Source organism: Micropterus salmoides, unplaced genomic scaffold (genome assembly GCF_014851395.1).
Source record: "Micropterus salmoides isolate LMB-PRFRI ecotype aquatic unplaced genomic scaffold, ASM1485139v1 Ms_hic_scaffold_6, whole genome shotgun sequence".
Classification (NCBI taxonomy): domain Eukaryota; kingdom Metazoa; phylum Chordata; class Actinopteri; order Centrarchiformes; family Centrarchidae; genus Micropterus; species Micropterus salmoides.
The window spans coordinates 1536287-1556302 of NW_024044348.1; the positions used below are offsets into that span (position 1 = coordinate 1536287).

The 20016-nt window shown below is 43.1% G+C and overlaps 1 protein-coding gene across 1 annotated transcript in view; it reads left to right on the forward strand.

Annotated features, from left to right (window-relative positions):
- Positions 1–19701, forward strand: part of LOC119890436 (golgin subfamily B member 1-like) — a 32881-nt gene extending 13180 nt beyond the window's left edge. Inside the window, 18 exon segments of the mRNA XM_038701718.1 lie at positions 84–210; positions 1850–1983; positions 2132–2179; positions 2590–2699; positions 3593–3761; positions 3851–3955; positions 4128–11245; positions 11284–12896; positions 12899–15511; positions 15514–15650; positions 15917–16026; positions 16186–16222; positions 16309–16455; positions 16741–16863; positions 17357–17454; positions 17582–17674; positions 17755–17869; positions 18006–19701. Of these exon segments, the coding sequence (XP_038557646.1) occupies positions 84–210; positions 1850–1983; positions 2132–2179; positions 2590–2699; positions 3593–3761; positions 3851–3955; positions 4128–11245; positions 11284–12896; positions 12899–15511; positions 15514–15650; positions 15917–16026; positions 16186–16222; positions 16309–16455; positions 16741–16863; positions 17357–17454; positions 17582–17674; positions 17755–17869; positions 18006–18164 (13056 nt within the window). The 3' untranslated portion in view covers positions 18165–19701.
- Positions 19702–20016: the final 315 nt, after the last annotated feature.

The window sequence follows — 20016 nt, forward strand, 5'->3', positions numbered from 1 at the left end:
GTACCACGATCATCTGCCTGTAAGGAACTGATGCTCTATAGATTCTCTTTGCCCTGCTTCAGTTACGTTTATCCCACTTGCAGGAGGATTTCGAGGATTTTGTTGGACACGCCCCATTCCAGGACCGGCGGAGCACCTCTGAGAGCACAACCCCGATGGAGGGAGAGAACATGGGAGGTTGGTGGCCCGAGTACAGTACTCCTGACACAGGTGTGAGACCCGCTGGACAGTTTACACTAGCATGCACACGGTCATCCGCTCATTACTTTGGGAACCTTGAGTTGTCTTTGGGTTGATATTTTGTTGTTTTCACCATAACCCTCCAAACTTGTTTGTGTTGGATTGTGGCTGTCGGTTGGTTTTGTCTTCTTTTTTTTTTTCATTTAACCTGCTAAATATTGAAATACCTATTATCACGATCTATGAGTCGCACTGTAGCTCAATTTAAACTTAACTCACATTTGTTTAAAATAACACTGGGACAGTTGGTGTAATCCCAACATTCATTGGTTTGCTTTTTCATCAGTTTACAGTATTTTCTTTGGACACGTGCATGCTGGTTGAGCTGGCTAGTGTTTGTTGGATTTAGTCCACTGAATGCAATGAATTTTTGTGAGATCATGTAAATGTAGGAGGCAAGACACTCCCCATCTGTGGTAAGTGTTGTTTTTTCATCGTTTGCATGTTCTGCATCTTTTTCTTCGTTTCCTCTCATCCTGTCTCGTTGTCTTTTTAAGCTGCTGCTTGTCATCAAACCAAAAAAATACATCAGCCACTATCATCAAAAAAAAAATCATCAAAACTAAGAACAAAAATATAAATTATGATGTGGGAGTTTTGTTTTAAATGTAAAACTGACTGATGTACTTTTTGGCTGTTTGCAGCTAAACCTTGATCCTAGAATTGCATTTCACACTTCTAGTTAATGAATCTGCCAATGAATGTCCTTTTAATTAGCTCATAAGAGATGTGTTTTCTCTCAGATCGTGTAGCCTGTGATCATGAGTCCCCCCTGATTCACCTTTCCTATAGATCTTTACCTACCTTTCCCCCCCAAAGTCCCGGACAGTAGGACTGTCACATTTTTAAAAAGTCAAGTCGCAACATGAGAATAAATACGTACATATGTATTTTAATGAATGCAAGTGCAGCCGCATAGTGTTATCATAAACTATTTTGTAGAAGCGGTTCCATAAATTTGCGACGCTTCTGCTGAGAAGTTCACAGGTAGATTCAGATTTGTTGTCACAGTAATGTGACTTTGAGGCAGTTTTAAAATTCAGCACACAGCCTTACCAGTCCAAAAAACTTCCTCACATTACTTCTCAGATGATTTGATGTTCTGCTTGGCATTTTGTAACAAAGACAGCAGTAATAGCCCAGTTTACTGATAGGGCAACAGGGCGTGCACAGGGTCAGACAGACGCCCTCACCGCCCTTTTGCCCTTATTTACTGTAAATTTTGAAATCGTAGAAAGATAATTGTTTATCGGTTATTTAATGATAAGTTCACTTTTGAGCAAAAAGTGACAGCCCTACATTAATAACAAATAGGTCTTCGCCGGAAGGCTTTTAATCTGAAACATCAGTGCAGGAAGTGTTGAGTTTCATTGATGGGAATTTTACAGCACCTGGTAAAAACAGCAGAATTAATGAGTGAATGAAAATAGTTTTCGGAGCAGCAGAGTGGGGAGTATTACACGACTCTGTTGTTCTACTGATGAAAACAGTGCAGTAGAAACTAACAGTACAGTTAATTTCACCTCCCCTCGGTAGCCTTTATTTGTTACTGGCTTTTATTTGTTCTTGTCACGTCCTCACTACCTCTTGTCTTTCCTGATGATTCCAGATGGTTTGCGGTCTGTTGTGGAGGAGCTGGAGCTGGAGCGGAACCAACTGCAGGAGCAGATACTGAGCCTGGAGGAGCGCTGTCAAGATCTGGAGGATCGACTGCAGCTGCAGGCCCGCATAGAGACATTACAGGTAGCCCCAGGGTTAAGTCAAACCAGTATATGTTTTGTTAAGTATTGTGTCACACTACTTGCCTACTGATGAGCGACGGAGTAATCGATGCGTGAATTGCATGTTTCCCCCGAGGACTAGGATTTTGTAACAAACCCTTCTAACACAGGTGACGTTTGATGTAGATGAAGATGAGCAGCCATTTTGGGTCTCTCAGGTGTGTTGGGCCTCTCATGTATGTGTGCGCTAGAGAGCGGTGACGGCTAATGGTGTGGTGTGCTTGTTTAATCTCAGACACATTTTTCAGTTAGTATTTTAAATACGTGCAGTGTCCTGTGGCAGACTCACTGGGTGTCCTAAATCACACTCCACTGCTTCACTTTGTAACTGTCAAAAATGGTGAGGTTAATTATTACCACATGAATGGGGAAAATAAATATCTACTAATGTCAGCGATGCTGATGGTGACTATGATAACAACAGTAGTAACAATTAATCACAAGTGCAGTTTGATGCTGTTCTCCAGCGCGTCTGCTGTCATCTACGTCTGTGTGCAGTGAGAATATCTTTAAGCAGCTTTAAGAATTTAATCTTTGCATATTGATCTTTCTTTTTCTGCCACCGCAGAATGAGTCCGAGAAACTACAGAGCCAGCTTGCCAGTGTCCGAAGTCAACAGAGCAGAGATGCAGAGAAGCATCAGCTGCTGGTTAGCAGTCTCAACGAACAGCTCAAAGGGTAAGCTCTTCATTAAAGCAGGAGCGATCACTGCCTCTAATCACGTTGAAGTATATCGGCACGTACGAGCTACACATTTGTTTGTAATAACATACTAATTCTTTAACCTGTAAAATCCACCTGCATATCCTGGTTTCTATAAAGTGTTTAGCAATTACAAAAAAGTACTGTTAAAAACTTACTTGAATCTTACTTTAATGGAGGTAAAGCTTCATCGTCTGGTCAAGTTCAGAGAAGCTCAGTCATTCAGTTTTTTCTTCTTCTCCTACAAAATTGATCCACTCTTCAGCATAAGCCTTTATTATAATACAAAAAATACAAAATGCAGCATTGGGTCACCGAAACCTTCCTGTGATGCCACCATCTGGCATCTTTATTGGATTATATTCACAGAAAGTATAAAACATATTACATGTGTCCATTAAAAGTAAACAGACTCATGTAATTTACTTTACCGGACCCTCTCGGGCCCCGGACCCCCCCCACCATAGTTCCTCCACGTCCTGTGGGAAACACTGAGGAAAAAGAACATTTTGATTATTTAATTTATGCAGCGGTGAAAAAAAGGCAAAATAAAAAATGTAAAAACTCTTTTCCAGTATTCTGGATTCGGGAAAGTTTTTCATTATATTCGGTTCAGCCAAGAATTTTCATTTTGGTGCATCCCTAGTGCATTCATTATGTACGTAAGACTTGCTCACAAGCCACAATACAAGGCAGGTGAGAAGGTTTATCATGCAATTTGTCTTGAATATTCCTGTCAATGCTACAGACCATTTAGCTGCGACAAAACAGGACCAGATCTACCTGATTGTGTCTGTGAGCAGTTTTCTCTGCACGTGCTGCTGGCAGAAAACCGAGTTTATTTGATCCGTTATCATTGTGTATCTTAGACTGAGTAACACACAGGAGTGCCTGGAAAGCTCACTCATCGAGAAGGAGAATACGTTGGCCAAGACGTCTGAGAAACTTGAGCTCATCACCAGCCTCAGAGAATCTTTGAGTGAAAAAGAAATTCAGTACAAAGAGGTGTCGGACAAGCTTCTTCAGACTGAGCACACCGTAAGAGTTTTGACTCCTTTTGTTGGTTTCTGTTTGTCACGGTGCAATATTCAGCAATTTAATGAATGTTGTTGTTTTTTCTCTTGCAGCTTGAGAATGTGTCCAAGAAATGCAGTAGTTCAGAGAAACAGTGCTCTGAGTTGAAAATAGAAGTTGCCGACCTCACGCAGAAGCTGAGTGTGCTGAAGGAGAAGGTGGGATTTTCATGAATTGGAACATTTATCTTTGTATTTTCATAAATGTTTCTCTTAATGTGAGCATCATTTCTTTATTTCTTTCTTTGCGATGAGCGGTTTGCACTAGTGATAGAAGTTCTCCTGCCTCACTCGATGGTTCATCATTGTTTTTTCATCTCCTCATTTTCAGACACAAAAGCAGGAAGTCACCATAGAAACTTTACAAACTGATCTTGATCAGACAAACGAGGAGCTGGACAAACTGAATACCGCCTATTTGGAAGAACGAGCCCAACTCATTCATGACCTTCAAAGCTGCGAGCGGGAAATTGATAGTCTTAAAGATGTCCTGCTGGAAAAGGACAAGGAGATTTCAACCCTCTCCGGCAGCATGGCCGAGTATGCAGAACAGGTCGCAGTGCTGAAGCACGAGATCAAAGTCAAAGAAGAGAACCTGGTTCATGTAGAGAATGCCCTGAGTAAGGCAACGCGGGAGGCCATGATTATCAGAGACTCCCAGAGTTCAGACCAGCAAGCCCTGGATAACAAGATCACAGAGCTGGTCGAGAACCTCAAGGACACTGAGATGGAGCTGGTCAAGGCCAAAGAGGAAAGAGAGTGTAAAGCGGCGGAGGTGGAACATCTGATAAAGCAGGCTGAAGAGGACAAGAAAACTATTCAGGACCTTCGAGGCGAGATCCAGAAACAGATTGTAAGCCATCGTAATCATCTTTCTGAATGTGGACCACATATCACCTCACTAAAGGAACAGCTGACGGTATCCACACAAAAGCTTCAGGAGTCAGAAGGACTCGTTTTGCAGCTCAAAGACAAAAATGCCAGCAATGAGCAACAGCTAAATGATAAAGAACAGACGTACGAAAAAGAACTAAAATCTTTCAAGGATGAAGAGAACAAACTTCTGGCACAGGTGGAAAAATACAATAATGAAATGCAGACATTGACCAAGCAATTAGAGGAGCAAGTACAAAGTGAGGAGCACATCAAGAAGGAGATGGAAGAGAAACTGGAAACCATAGCTTCACTGGAAAGCCGACTAAAGGCAACTGATGAGGAGGTCAAGGATGAGAGGCAGAAATTTAACACTGAATTGCAAGTCCGGGATTCAGAAAATGAGAAACTGAGCAATGAACTTAAAATCAAATCTGAAAATATCTCCGAACTCAACAACTTATTAAAAAACATAAACACTGAGAAAAAGCAGCTGCAAGAAAAACTTCAAGTGCTGACTGAGGAGCTTGAGCTACAGAAGCAGAATGTACATCAACTCAGTGAAAAAGTCTCGTCCGCTCTTGAACTTAACTGCAGTCTTGAGAATCAAGTACATTGCCTTACAAAAGAGAAAGAGAGACTTGAGCTGGAGGTAGCTGAAAGCATAAAAACAATTTCTGAAGTTACAGTTGAGAAGGATTCTTTGCAAGTCAAGGTGTCCATGTTGGAAACACAGCATTCACAAAACAACACAACAATTGAGGGGCTACAAAAAGATAAAGAGGAACTGACGGTTCGAGCTAATGAGTTGAACAGAATTCTTGAGCAAAGCACACACTCAAACTCAGAGATGCTGCTGGAAAAAACAAATGAATGTAGTAATCTCCACCAGTTACTCAGGGAGAGGGAGGAGAAGGTGACACAACTGCAGGAGCAAGTGCAGAGCTTGACCTGTAAGGTAGACCAGCTCCAGCATGACTTGGCAGACAGAGAGCGGACTGTCGATGATCTTCGAGCACAAATAGAGATCCAACAAAACCAGCAAACGCAACTTCGGGAAACGCTGTCTGTGCTTCGAGAACAGGAGTGCAGTCTGAAGTCTGGGGTGATGGAGAAGGATGCGGTCTTAAAAGAGAACCAAAGTTTGCAGAATGAAGTAACACACCAGAAAAATATTATATCCGAGCTACAAGCAGAAGCTGAATCACTTAATAAGGAGCACTTACAACTTCGCCAGCAAATTGAAGAGAGAGAAGAAATGTTGAAAAATGTGAAGCAACAGTGTCAAAACCACAAAGACAAAGTGAATGATTCAAACAAGGCTGTGAAGTCTCTGACTGACCAAATCGGTGTCCTGGAAGAAAACGCCAGAAAGCTGAAGTCTGCAGCAGAGCTGAGGCAAGCCGAGTTGGCTAGCTTAAACAGCCACATCCAGACTGTGACTGAGGAAAACCACCAACTTCGTGCTGCTTGTGAATCAAGAGAAAAGGAGCTCGCTCAGCAAACACAGGCTCTATCTGACCTTGATGGACGGCTTAAAGCGACTCTTGAACAGAACTCCAGTTTAAGCGTGAAGATTAGCAGCCTAACAGAAGCTAATCAGAGACTACAAGAGCAGTTAGCACAGAACATCAACTCTGTTTCTGAACTAACCACAGAGAGGAGTTTACTCCAGGAACAAAATTCTGGGCTGAAAATTCAAATCTCAGAAAATGAGAAAACATTTGACGGCCTGTTGAAGGAAAAGGAGACGCTTACTATGGAAACAGACGAATTGAAAAAGATCCTGAAGGAAAGTGAACTGTCAAACTCTGCAGGTTTGCTTGAGAAAACAAGTGAATGTGCTCATCTGTCAAAAACGTTAAGGGAGAGAGAAGAACAACTTCAAGCTCTACAAGAGCAAGTTGGTCAACTCAGTATGTCCTTGAATGAGAAAGACCAAACAATGTCAGAACAGAGTTCACAGTTGGAAGCTCAGCAGAAACAACTGCTGCAACTTCAGGATACTGTATCTATGCTTCAGGAACAAGGATCTGCCCTCAAGTCAGGGCTGATGGAGAAAGACACAGTGTGTCAGCAGAAAGCAGAGGAGTGTAGTGTTTATCAGAAAGAAGTCACGCTACAGAAATCCCTCATTTCACAGATGCAGGGTGAAGTAGAGTCACTCAGGAAAGAGTGCCTGGAGGCGAAACAGCTGATAGAGCAAAAAGAACACACATTAAAAGAAGTAACAAATGAGTTTCAAAACCACAAAGATGAGCTGAATAAACGAAACGAATCAGTGATTTCACTCAGCAGTCAGCTTGGTGCCATGAATGAGAATGCTGCTGAGATGGAGGTTGAAATTACCAACCTAAAGACTGCTGTGCAGAAGCTCACTGCAGAAAACAGTCAGCTGATGCAGGAGGGGGACCAGAGGAGAGCAGAGGTCATGGATTTTAAAGACAGCATTCAAGCACTGAATGAGCAGAATACAAGGTTGAAATCTGAATTTCAGAAAACCGTGACAGAGCTGTCCAAAGCGCACGAAGAAGTCGCACTTCTCAAAGCGGCATGCTCCGAGAAGGAAAGGCTTAACTTGACTATGCAAGGAAAAGATGATTCACTGAAACAGCAGGCGAATCTGATCCAGCAGCTCAACAGTAGGATTGCAGAGCAAGAGGAGCAGCTCACACAGAAAGCAGGTGACAATGCCAGTTTAAGTGCAAAACTTTCAGAGCTTGAAGATTCTGTCTGTAAACTCAGAGGCCAAGTTGACGGCCTGACTTCGGAGTCCTCCGCACTGAAAAATACTTTGGAGAAAAAAGAACAGTCAAGTCTTGAATATCAAAGTCATTCTTCAGCTACCATTGAAAATCTCAGTTCAAATCTACAAGCCAAAGAGACAGAGTGTGAGAGCTTGAAAGAGCAGGTTTCACACCTTGAAGAATCGGTCACAAAGCTCAGCAACACCCTCCAAGTACAGGCATCTGAAGTGGAAAATCTGAAAAGGGCCTCGGAAGAAAAAGATGCAGCTCTTTTGGACCAATCAAAGTCGCTTCAGGATATTCAGAGAAGAGCAGATGAGGCTTTGCTCTTCAAATCTCAGTTCATGGAAAGCACAGAGTTGGTGTCACAGCTACAGAGTCAAATTCACTTACTGTCCACTGAGTCTGAACACCTCAAAAGGTCAGCAGAGGAAACGCAAAGTGCCTTTAGCAACCTACAAGAGAAATATGCAACTAACTTGGAGGAGTTACAAGAAGTGAGAAAGCATCTGTCCCAAAGGACTGATGAGGTGTCCAACCTTCGGAAGTTATTGGATGATACCAATAAAGAACATCAGACAGCAAAGACGACTATAGAAACACTGAGAAATGAGTTATCTGCGATCCATCGCAAACTTGAGAAAACCGAAGACCTGAACTCCAGTTTGTCAAAGGAAAAGGATGAAGCTTTTGCGTCTCATCAAGCAAGCGTGTCACTGCTGACCGTTGAAATAGAAAGACTCAAATCACAACATCTTCAAGTTGTAGCACAAATGAATGCACTGACAGAAAACCTTGAGCAGAGAGAAATGGCTCTCCATGCAATTAACAGTCAGTACACATCTCAGGCCAAACACGCGTCTCAGCTGGTTTCAGAAATGCAGAAACTAGAGGAGCAAAATAAGAGACTAAATAAGGATCTTAGTTTGTCAAAGGAAGAGCACCAGAAGCTTCTTACTGCTGTCAGAAATGAAAACACACATTTGCAAGAGGAAGTTAGAAAAGTTATTGCAGAGAAGAAAGAGCTGGAAAGGAGACATCATCAAATATGGTCCTCGCAGGGGGAGCTGCAGGTTCAAATGGAGCAGCAGTCCAGCAGCATGAACGAAATAAAGGAGAAAATGATGTCCGAGAAGGAGAGCCTTCAAGCAAAGGTTAGTGCCAAAGATGAAGAACTTTCTCGATTAAAAGAAAACGTTCAAAAGATAGAGCAAATTCTGCAGGATTCTGAGAAAGAATGGCTGTTAGTTCTGGATAGAGAAAAACAGGATAAGAATCTACTTGCAGAACAATTGAAAAGTGTTGAAAATGAAATGAAATCTAAAGATGTTAAGGTTACGGCTTTAAAACGAGACTTGGACAGTTTGCAGGAGAAACTAGCGGAGGCTTCCTCTGCAATTAGGCAGGGTTCTGATCAGCTGAGCGCCAAAGAGTCGGAGGCATCAGCATCCAGGATTCAACTTGAGAAGGTATTAGCATCTGTCCAACAAAAGGATAATGACAACAATAATTTGCAACAGACTCTAAAAGCTGCAGAACACGAGTTACAAAAACTTATAGCAAGAAAAAATGGTACTGACAATGATTCCTCTGTCTCGCCACCAACCACACCTGAGAGAGCAGCAGCTCTAAAGAAAGATAAGGCTACTTTACGGGACATGATAAAACAATTACAAGACTGTCATGAGTCTGAGGTAAATGCTTTGAAGGATGAGTTGGATAAAACTGTTGCACAGTTACAAAAAACACTTAATGAAGGAGAGAGGAGTAATGATGAGAAGGGTCAACAAGTTTCTCTTTTGCAAGAGATGGTAGAGCATCTACAGACTCAGCTCAGTGCTGAATTAGAGAAAGTGAAAGAAGCTACTTTCAAACACTCTTCTTTACGCAGTGAATCGCAGGCAAAAGATGAGCAAATCAACTGTATGAGCATTCAGATAAGTCAGCAGAAGGAATTACTTGCTGGACTTAGTCAGCAGTTAAGGGACAAAGATGCATCCATCGCCCAAGTCATGGAATCTGCCTCCAATGAAAGAATGAAACTTGGAGAGGAAAACACCTCTCTACTAGCACAACTAGAAAGCATGGAGCAAGAACACAAAACCTCCATGAAGAGGCTTGAGGAGATTTCTCAGCAGTTAGAAGAACACGTTTCACGCTCTCAAAGTGAAATTGAGACCAAGAATGCAGAGAAGCTTGAGCTGGTTAAAGAAAATGACAATTTAAAGAGTGAACTAGCCAAGGCATCTAAAGAAAAAGATGCAACAAAGAAGAAGCTTCAAGCCGCTCTCATCGTAAGAAAGGATCTGTTGAAAAAAATTGAGCAATATGAAAGCCAAAAAGAAGAGAGTGTAAACAGTAGAACGGAGGTCTCGCTTTTACAGAATAAACTGCAGGAGGTAACAAGTCAGGCTCAAGCGGCTGCAGAAATAAATGAAGAAAAGGTTTGTCGTCTTGAAAAGAAAAGTCTCGAGAAAGAAAGAGAGATTCTTGAACACAAAACAGAAAGGGAAAGACTTGTGGAACAATTTCAGGCTGACAAACTAATTTTGCAAGCTACAATAAATAAGAAAGAAGTTTGTTTGTCAGAAACATTGTCAGCACTGACTGAGAAAAACTCCCTCATCGAGCAGCTGCACTCCAGTGCTGCTGACCGAGAAGAAGAATTTGAGCGAGAACGAAACGGCTGGATGCAGAAATTAGAAGAGCTTCAAAATGAAATCAAGACATGTAAAGATGAGTTTGAGGAAAAATCTTTCTCCACTGCTACTGCTGTTGATTTAGAAAACGAGCTTGCACAGATGAAGCTTGAAAAGGCGGCGCTACAGAAAAAGGCCCAGGCTGCCTTGCTGGCACGCAAAGAGTCAATGAAGAAAGCTCAAGAAAATGAAAAGAAGTTAAGTCAAGAACTGGCTGAACTGAAAGACGACTACAAGGCTCTCTTAGAACAACGCTGTCAGCAGACGAATGAGCTAAACTCTGTCCAGTTAAACCTTGACGAGAAGGTCCGGGAACTGGAGGACCTCCGTAAAACCTCTCTGTCTGATCTAGATGAACTGGACACTTTAAGACAGCTTGTTAAGGAGAGGGATACAACTCTACAAGATTTGAAAATGTCTCTGGCTGAGAAGGAGAGCCAGTGCCATTCTCTGTCAAACTTGCAAACAGAGCTAGAAAATGTCAAATCCAAATTTGAGAGCATGTCTGTTGAGATGGCAACTAAAGATGAGGCTCGCGTAGTGATGGAGCAAAGAGCAGAAGCTTTGAAATCAAAACTTCACATGGTAGAGAATGACTTGGAGAAAGCTCGTGCAGAAGTAAAAGAGAAAACGGAAGAAGTTGAAAAGACCGTTAACGTTGCCGAGCTAAAGACCCAACAGGAGAAGCAAGATTTATTTAATGAAAAAATCGCTTTGGAGACCCAGCTAAGAATCTCTGAGTCTGCACTGGAGGAACTGAAGCACGCAAATGAAGAAAAATATCTTATTTTGGTGCAAGAAAACAAGGCTCTTTTGGAGCAAAGTAATCAGATGAAAGTGGAACTGGAGACAGCAGCTGCTTTAGTGTCACAGAAATCTTTGGAAGTTGTAACCATCGAAAAGACATTAGCAGAAACACAGCAGCAGCTCAGTGAGGACAAAGCTGTTCTCACTAAGGAGCTTGAAAAAGCGCAACTGCATTTCACTGAAAAACAAAAGCAGTTGGATTTGTTAAAACAAGAAAAAGAAAATGCTTTCAGAATAATCGATGAACTCAGAGATGAGGTTAACACTCTGAATAAGCAACTGGAGACGGTAAATGAGCCGCTACATCAAGAGAAGCGTGAAATGTGCATCAGGCCGGAAGATGTTAACAGAGAGGGGTCAGTTTGTCTTGCAAATGTGCTGAAAACCTTGAAGTGAAGCTAAAGGAGAGAGATGACGCCTTGTTGGTTTCTCAGGCTCAAGTTTCAGAAAAAGAAGAACTAATTGCCGCGCTTGAACGTCAGTTACAGCAGCATATGAAAATCCATGAAGTTGCCATTGAGAAGATGAGAACAGAAGCCGATGAGCTTCAGAAATCTCGGGAAGATGGCACCAAAAGGAATGATCTGGAAAGCAAAATTTCTCTCCTAACCAGGAAGCTTCAAGCAGCTTTGGTTTCTAGGAAAGAACTGCTGAAGGAAAACGCAACTCTCAAGGAAGAAGCAGAAAAGCTGTCAGCCAAACATAAAGCTAAAGAAGCAGAGTATTTTGCTCTGGAATCATCAGTGCCGAGGCTGAAACAACAAAATATGGACCTGGAAAGTTCCGTGTCATCTCTAAAGAAGGAGAAAGACGAGCTCAGCGCCGAAGTTGATGGTATCTTAAAAGAAAATCGCAGCCTATCAGCAGCCTGTGAAAGCTTGAAACTAACCATAGAAAACATCACGCAGCAGAAACAAGCTTTCTCCTGCCAGCTTGAATCCCTCAAGGACTCTGAAACAGACGAGCTCTCCAGGTGGAAGTCAAAGCACGCTGAGCTGAAACAAGAGTACGAGTCTCTATTACAAGCTTATGAAAATGTAAGCAGTGAAATGGATAAGATGAGACAGCTTTTGGAGGGCGCCAAAAGAGACAGACAGGAAGCCCTCCGGAAAATCCACAAACAGGAGGCTGAGATGGCGATTCTGGAGAAGCAAGCTAGAGAGATGGAGGAAGAAAATGGCCGAATTAAAGAGAGGGTGCACGCTTTTTCCAAAGAGAAAAGGCAGAAGATTGAGGAGCTGGAGGAAGAGAACCAGAATATTAGAAAAAATCTGACCGAGCTGGAAGAAAACCACAAAATGGCGAAGTGCGAGATGACCGATAAAAATCAACAATTGGAGGCTGAGATTCGCAAACTTAAAGAGACATCAGAGGATCTCAGGGAGAAGCTGACTGAACTGAGGGCTGAAAATAGCCTCTTGGCAGCAAAGCTTGAAGAAACTAGCTGTTCATTGGAAAAGAAGCACTTGGAATCAAACACATACACAAACAACATGCAGCTTAAGCTCGATGAGGCGCTCAGTTTGAATAATTCACTTACTGCCCAGATTGAGTCCCAGAAAACAGAACTCGGCGCTCAGTTGGAAATCAGCAACTTGTTACAAAAGGAGAAGCAAAATCTTTCTGAAAGAATTGAGAAGATACAGAATGATCATGACTTACAGTTGGGGAAGAAAGATGACGTCATTAAAGGACTGAAAGACATTATTAACAGACACAGCCAAGAGACGATTAGCCTGAACGAGAAGGTGAGAATCTTGGAGGACGATAAGTCTCTTCTGCAGGAGGAGCTTGAAAATGTGCAAGAGATTTCAGACAAAGTGAAAAATGAAAATGAATATTTGGAAACTGTGATCCTTAAAAATTCTGAAAGTATTGATGAACTGACCGAGTCTGTCACTGTTTTGCAAACCCAAAACCTGCAGCTGTCCTCTCAGCTGGCAGCGTGTAAAGAGATGAGTAGTCAAGTTCGTCAAGAAAAGAGGAGGAGCAGCTGAAATTAGTCAGAGCGTTTGAGGAGAAACTCAAGACGGTCCAGAGAGGCAACGAGGGGTCCAAGAATGTGAAGAAAGAACTGCAAGAGCTACTCAAAGAAAAGCACCAAGAGATAAATCTGCTGCAGCAAAACTGCATTAAATACCAGGAAGTGATTTTAGATTTAGAGAGCTCTTTGAAGACCTCGCAGTCAGTCTGTGAAAACTTTGAGAAAGAACTGAAGAAAAGCTCTGAGAAAATATCAGCTTTGGAGGAGAAAAATAACCAAGTTGAAGCTGAGCTGAATACGCACAAGAATCTCCTCCAGCAGGCCACAGAAAAGATCTTGAGTGTTGAGTCTGAAAGAGACCGGCTGGCCCTGGACATATCACAGCAAAGTAAAAAGCACGAGGATCAGGTGATGGAGAAAACAAAATCACTGCAAAATATGGAAAAGCAACAATTAAATTCTTATATGGAGAATCAGTTTGTGTTGCAGCAACAGATAGATGACCTTAAGGAGCTAAAAGATAAAGAAAGTCAAAAAGTGGATGAACTGATGCAGCAACTAGACGCTCAAAATCTACAGATGAGCTCTCTAAAAAGAGCAGCAGAGACTAATGAGGCCAAGGTGTCTGCTTTATCGGCCACTCCTCGAGGTGCAGAGGCTGCCAAAGTCTGGAACGATTTGTACCAAAAGACGTTACACGAGAAGGATAACCAGCTCCTGGAACAGGGTTTCGTGATCAAACGATTCCTCGAAGACATGAGAGTGAAAGAGAAAGAGGTCAGTGAACTACGAGTGACCAAGTCAAGACTGGAAAGGACACTAAATGAATACTCGGTTGCTGCCGCTGCACAGCAGAGACAGCTGTTTGTCATGAGCGCAAGCAACGCTGAACTCACTGAGACGGTGGAGCTCATGACTGTGCAGGTAAAGGAACTCGGTGCTCACGCTGAAAGAATAGAACAAGATAAAAACACACTGAGCCGACAGCTTGCTGACAAAGAAGATGTGATTTCCCAGATGCAGCTAAATCTCCAGCAAATGGGGAAGATAAATGCAGACTCAGACGCTCAGCTGCTCCTTTTACAGTCTCAAAATGACAAACTTCAAGCTGACTTTGAGAAGCAGGAGGGAATTTCTCTGCAACTGAAAACACTCCTCCAGGGTAAAGATGCTGAGATCTCCTCTTTGCTGTCCTGTAGAGACGGACAGATGTCAGGATATCTAGAACAGCTCCAGGCTAATCATCGCACCCAGGTAGCCGTGTATGAGGACAGGTTAACATCTTCACGCTACCAAAGACAAAAGGCTGACAAAGAGTTAAGAGGACTTGAAGCCAAGGTCAAAAGTCTACAAATTAAAGTTGACAAGTCTACCCAGGAAAAGGAGCAGACGGACGCTAAGATGGAGTCATTCAAGAACTCGATGGTGTCTTTACAGAGCGAACGGGAACGCCTGATGTCAGAATACAGAATACTCGAAGCGAAGAGTCAGTTAGGGCTAACGGGTAAAGAGGGCTCTGCTGACGGGGAAGGTGGTGCCACCAAAGGTCTTAAACATGAAATAAGGAAATTATTACATCAAATGGATGATCTCAATTCAGAGAATGCTATGCTCAGGGCACAGCTGATTCGGTACCGAGAGGATTTGAATCAGGTTTTATCTCTAAAGGACAACCAGTTGAAGGCGCTGCTGAAGAAGCAGCAGGATGTGATCAAAAACCTTGAAAACCAAAAGGCTGCAGCTGAAAAGCAACAAAGGGAGTCTCGGCTGGAGCTCCAAAAGGAAGAAGAGGTGAGCAATACTTTAAAAGCTGAGATTTCTAAACTTCAAGCTCAGCTCTCAACACTGGAAGCTGATATAGTAACTCTAAAAAAGGAGAGAGCCACGACAAATGAAGGCAAAGTGATTGGTGATTTGCAGGAAGCTGTGGCAGCCAAAGCAGCTGAATGTAATGACCTCCAGCAAAAACTTCTTTCTCAGAAAATCCTCACCGATGAGCTCAAGGAAAAACTGCAGCTGCTGGAAAACGAAACGGACAAAAAACTGTCTGAGGCTGAGGACAAATACAACAGTGAGCTGGACACCTTCGAGCGCGAGGTGGAGCTGATGAGAAATGAGCGGGAGGCGGCTGATCAGAGGGTGGCAGCGCTCGCTAAAGACCTACTCGAAATGGAACAGCAGTTATCAGAGGCCAAAACACAAAGCAAAGACATCCGTGCTCAAAACGAGTCCCTGTGCAAAGCCATGGCCGCGCTGCAGAATGACCGAGATCAGCTTATTGAAGACTTCAAGATCCTGAGAAACGGATATGAAGAAGAACTCCGAGAATCTCAGGCAGCCTTGAACAAGGTGGAGCGAAGTCTGCGGGATGCCAACTCTGACATGGCGATGTTAGCCAAAGAGAGGGACGTCCTTGTCCATAAAGTAAACGCTTTAGAAAGCAAAGACGCGCACGCAGAGCTGAACAAGTTGTTGGATGAGCTGTCGAAGGCTTTGTCAGAGAAGGAAAGGGAACTGAAGCAGGTGGTCCAGGAGAACAGCACGTACAGCAGGCAGCTGTCGGCGTTCTCCAGATCCATGGCCAGCCTCCAAAATGACCGTGACAGATGATTGATGAGTTGAGCGGGTCCAAAAGAGCGGTTGAGTCCAGGCAAGGGTCAAGCCCAGAGACTGTCACCTCTACGAGTTTGGAAAAGTCAAAGGGAAGTGGCGTCGGTGCCCTCCGGAAAGAGAAAGAAGGGCTGGTGAGTCAAGTCATCGGCTGTGATTTGAGTTTGGCTGTTGCTTGCACTTCCTCTCTTTGCTGGGTTTCATTTGGTGGAAAGCATGCAGGGTCAAGTTAGGTTTTTATTTATTTTACTGTATTGCCATGGCTTTGACATGCATGGTATTCTTTTGTTGGAATGTACATGTTCTGGTGTCTGTCAGGTTCTGTTTGCTAGCATTTTATGCAGGTTCTATTGTTTTGTCTTTGTGACTGACGGCTTTCTTCTTTTTGGTGTTATTGCAGGAGAAGTCGGATGAACTGCAGCAAACCGTGAAGAAGATGCAGACTTCTGCAAACAGAGTGCCACCTGAAAAAGAAATCGGCAGCTACCAGGAGGAAACTGCAGATCTGAGGTAAAGGCAGACTGAAGATCAGTAGAGAGAAATTCAACTGAACTTTCAAGTGTTTTGTTCTTAAAGAGTAACTCGCCGACCCCTTGTGGTGTGTTGCCTTGTGTTCAATGAGAAATGTAATATTTTGCTTATGATACTAAAGGGTTTTCTGTTATGTAGGTCTGACACAGAGAGGAAGGACACGCTGCCTGCCAAGGTGACTTATAATCGGTTTTCAGGCAGGTTTCATTTTTGTAAAACAAAATCGTTGTTCAGGCTTTCATCTCATTTTTCTTCAAACAGGAAACAGTTGTTTTGGCTGGTCAGAGCAGAGTGGACGAGGCGGTGAGTCTGTTGGAGGCTGAAAGAATCCAGCTCCACAGTGACCTGCAGCGCTGCATGTATGAGATCCAACAACGAGACCAGTACTTCCAGCAACTCAACACTAAGGTCTGGAACAGCTGAGCATTGCTGAAACAAACACGTCTGAGTGTGCAGCTAAAACAGTGGTGGTGTAGATGCAGACGGAGTGTAGGCAAGCTGTGCATTAAACTTATGATGCTAAAGGTCTGATGACGTCACATGTCTATACCTTGATTATTGCTTTTATTTTATTTTTTACAAAAGATGGAACCTCTGAAAAATAAGAACGTGAGCATTTGTTTGAGGATTTAAAAAATAGATGCTGCATCACCGTGTATGCTTAAATTTCCCTTGAACACCCCCCCCCTTCAGCTGCAGCAGGTAGTGGAGGAGAAAGGTGCGGTAGCAGCTCAGCTGAGGGCCGTTTCCCAAACCCTGAGGGACACCCAGAATCGCTGCCACTGGCTGGAAAGCCAGGTCCAGGTCCAGGCTCAGGTAAAAAAAAGTCTTGTCTGTTCTGCTTATGTAGACAGTGTTCTTTTACACTTATAATAGTTTTGCCCTCATAAACTAAAGCTGGATTCCCCTGATAGTTCATTAGGTTGCAGGGTGCCAACATAACCGCCAATGGTGTATTTGAATTTAGGAGTCTGTAGCGCTGAATCTATTGTATATGACTTTACTGTGTGAGTTAGTCACTTCAGAGACTTTGGATGCAGCATTTCTGTTTTATTATCTTCAAAATGTTTTTGAACTGCTAAATAAAGATCTGATTCAGGGAAAACCCCCTGAAAGTTTCGTCTGCCTGACTTCCCTGATCCAGCTCTGCCGGGGGGTCTTTGCAGCATCTCATCTCCCTCCGTCTCTCCCTCCGTCTCTCCCTCCGTCTCTCCCTCCGTCTCTCCCTTTGTTTCCAGCTTCTCTCTACTGTCAGACTATGAAAACATGCTATAACTATTTACCTGTGATGCTGTATCCCCACCACCAGGGGTCAGTGTATGCTGAGGTTGCACCTGGAGCCCCCCAGGAGAGGAGCAACAAGTCCACCATTTCTGAAACTGCTGAAGCCAGTCAGCTGCGAGAAAGGTGAGGAGACGAGACCTGCCTCTTCCTCTGTGTAGTTTTTCCTGAAACACTGTATACGTTGTCTTACATGTTCTGATATATAATTGGTGGAGCTCATGGATGTATTAACATGTTTGTGTGTGTTCAGGCTGCTCGAGGTGGAGCAGAGTCTAGCAGATGAGCGGGCCAGGAGAGAGACCGCCGAGGAGGCTCTGCGTCTCGCTGAAGACAACGCAAAGAGGTGAGACCCAAACTCACTGGTCGGTCACACACACGCATATGGAACGGCGCAGAACTGTGTAAAATGTTTTTGTTTCGCAGTGTTGGTTCCGGTCTGTCCAGAGACACTCAGAGGGACTTCAGTATCGAGATGGAAACGGAGGAGGAGTGGGAAGCTCTCAGTCTCAACCCGAACCAGCCTCTAATAACACGAAAGGTCATTTTATTCGTGTCGCCTTACTTGTCCAGTTAATGTCCTCATGTGTTCATGCTTTCTGAAATCCCAACAGAGCAGTAACACATTATGAGTGGGGGTCTGCTTACCTGACTGTGTGATGTGTGTGTGCCTGCAGGTGAAAGGTGGGATGGTGGCGTGTCGACGGTGGCTCAGAGGGAGGAGCCTCTACTTCTCCAGGCTGCTGACGAGTCGCGCCCGCTCTCGATATTTCTTTCTGGCCTACTTGCTCACAATACACATGCTTGTTCTCATGTGCCTCACTGGTGCCCTGTAGCAAGGTCACACTGGGAAGTTACACAAATTGGCTCCAGGTTTGGTTTTTTTTTAGCTAGTACAGCATTTTAGTGTTCTGTTTGTATTGTAAAGCGTGGTGAAACACTAAAGGGGCCCATGTGCAGTGGCTGGAGAGACTCTCCATGCTGTCGTCGTTAATGACAGTAAATAAAGTGGCCTGCTCAGTCGATGACATTACATTCTGCTAAATGAACAGTGAGACAACTGACATGTTAAAAGTTAAATATTTCTGCTGGACTTTACAAAATGTAATGTCATTTTTATTAATCTGTTGTTTTCTGACTGAACACAGTGAGTTTAGCTTTTTCCCTTCCTTTATATGGTAAATCGAGCCTTAAAGCAAGAGTCTCTTTTCCTTTCTTGCTGTTCTTTGTGAAAAGAAGCAGGTGGGTTCCTTCATTATTGAGGCGTGTTGCTTCCAGTTTGTTGTTTTCAGATCCAAATTAGAAAGCAGGCATGGAAAGAAAGTTCGGTGTTACTCTTATGTAAAAGCCTAAGAAGGTGCAGAAAGCCATATCCGTTCGTGGTGAACACTACTGTATAAATCTTGTTTTGAATCTCATCTCCTGGCCACCTTGTTGCCCTCCCCTGAGCTGGGAACAAACACCCCCATCTGTCTGTATCTGTTTGCTTTACATCCAAATCACATATATCAGCACCAGCTGCTGCTTTCTTGCCTGCCTGGTTTAAGACCTTGCACATAATCGTGATGCTGAGTTAAAACTATGCACTGAAACTCCAAATGTGTATGTAATCATCTCATATAAGCTCAAAAGCACTACACCTCTCCCGCTCCCTCCTGCTCCCTTTAACTGTAAAGCCAAAGGTGTTTGTGTTCTTGCCTTGGCCGTGTGAAGACGTGCTCTCGTGTCTCCAGAGACAGTGGTTTCGAAACATCCTTAAATATTACTCCGGGATCATGGTTTACCATTAAAAATGGACTGCAAAAGAGAAAGCAGAGGATATGAAAGTACATAGTGTATGTATTTAAAGTGTTTCTCTATTTATGTGTGCATCCTCAGAGGGTATCCTGTGCAGGATCTGTTATGGACTGTATGTATGTATATATACATTTCTATGCTCTGCCTGATGTTTGATCACTGTACATGATTGTTTAGAGTTTGAAAATGTGACTGATAGAGATGGGGTCTCCACAAAAGGACGTCACTTGACAAGAAAATGGAAAAATGTGCTTTCTGGCTTGTTAATTGATCCAGTTTAGTAGAAATACACGGTGGCTGATGAGTTTGTGGTACATTGTCCTGATGATCTGTACATAAAGGTGTGATTGATGGACAAAACAATGAACTGAATCTATTTATGAGAAAGGTTAACTACTGAAAAATGTTCAGAGGGCATATTTTCTCTACTGCCTCTATTTTCAGAGATAGTGATGCTGTTGGCCTTTTGATGACATTAGGCTAAACTTGTGCAATACTGTGTCAGAGGTGAACCTTTGCAGTTCACCTTTCACCATCTCAAAAGAAATTTAATAAAGTGGATTGAACGTTTCCTCATTTTGCCCAGATGATGTGTATTTTACCAGCAGTCTGTGGTGCCATCAGTCCAGGGTCAGAGGGTCTAACCCTAACCCACTGTCAGATTGATTCATCGAATGAACTTCATCTGAAAGAAAAAACTGAATTATTATGATGGCGCGTTCGCTCAGAGCTGTTCCTGTAGGAGACCCCGTAAAGCCGCTTCAGAAGGTATTTAGACACGCTTCACTTTTCTCTCACTTTATTGTGTTATAGATTCTATTTGAAATAGATTAGATTTAGATTTGAGGTCTACTCACAATAACCTGGAATGATTGAACTATTAAAAATCAA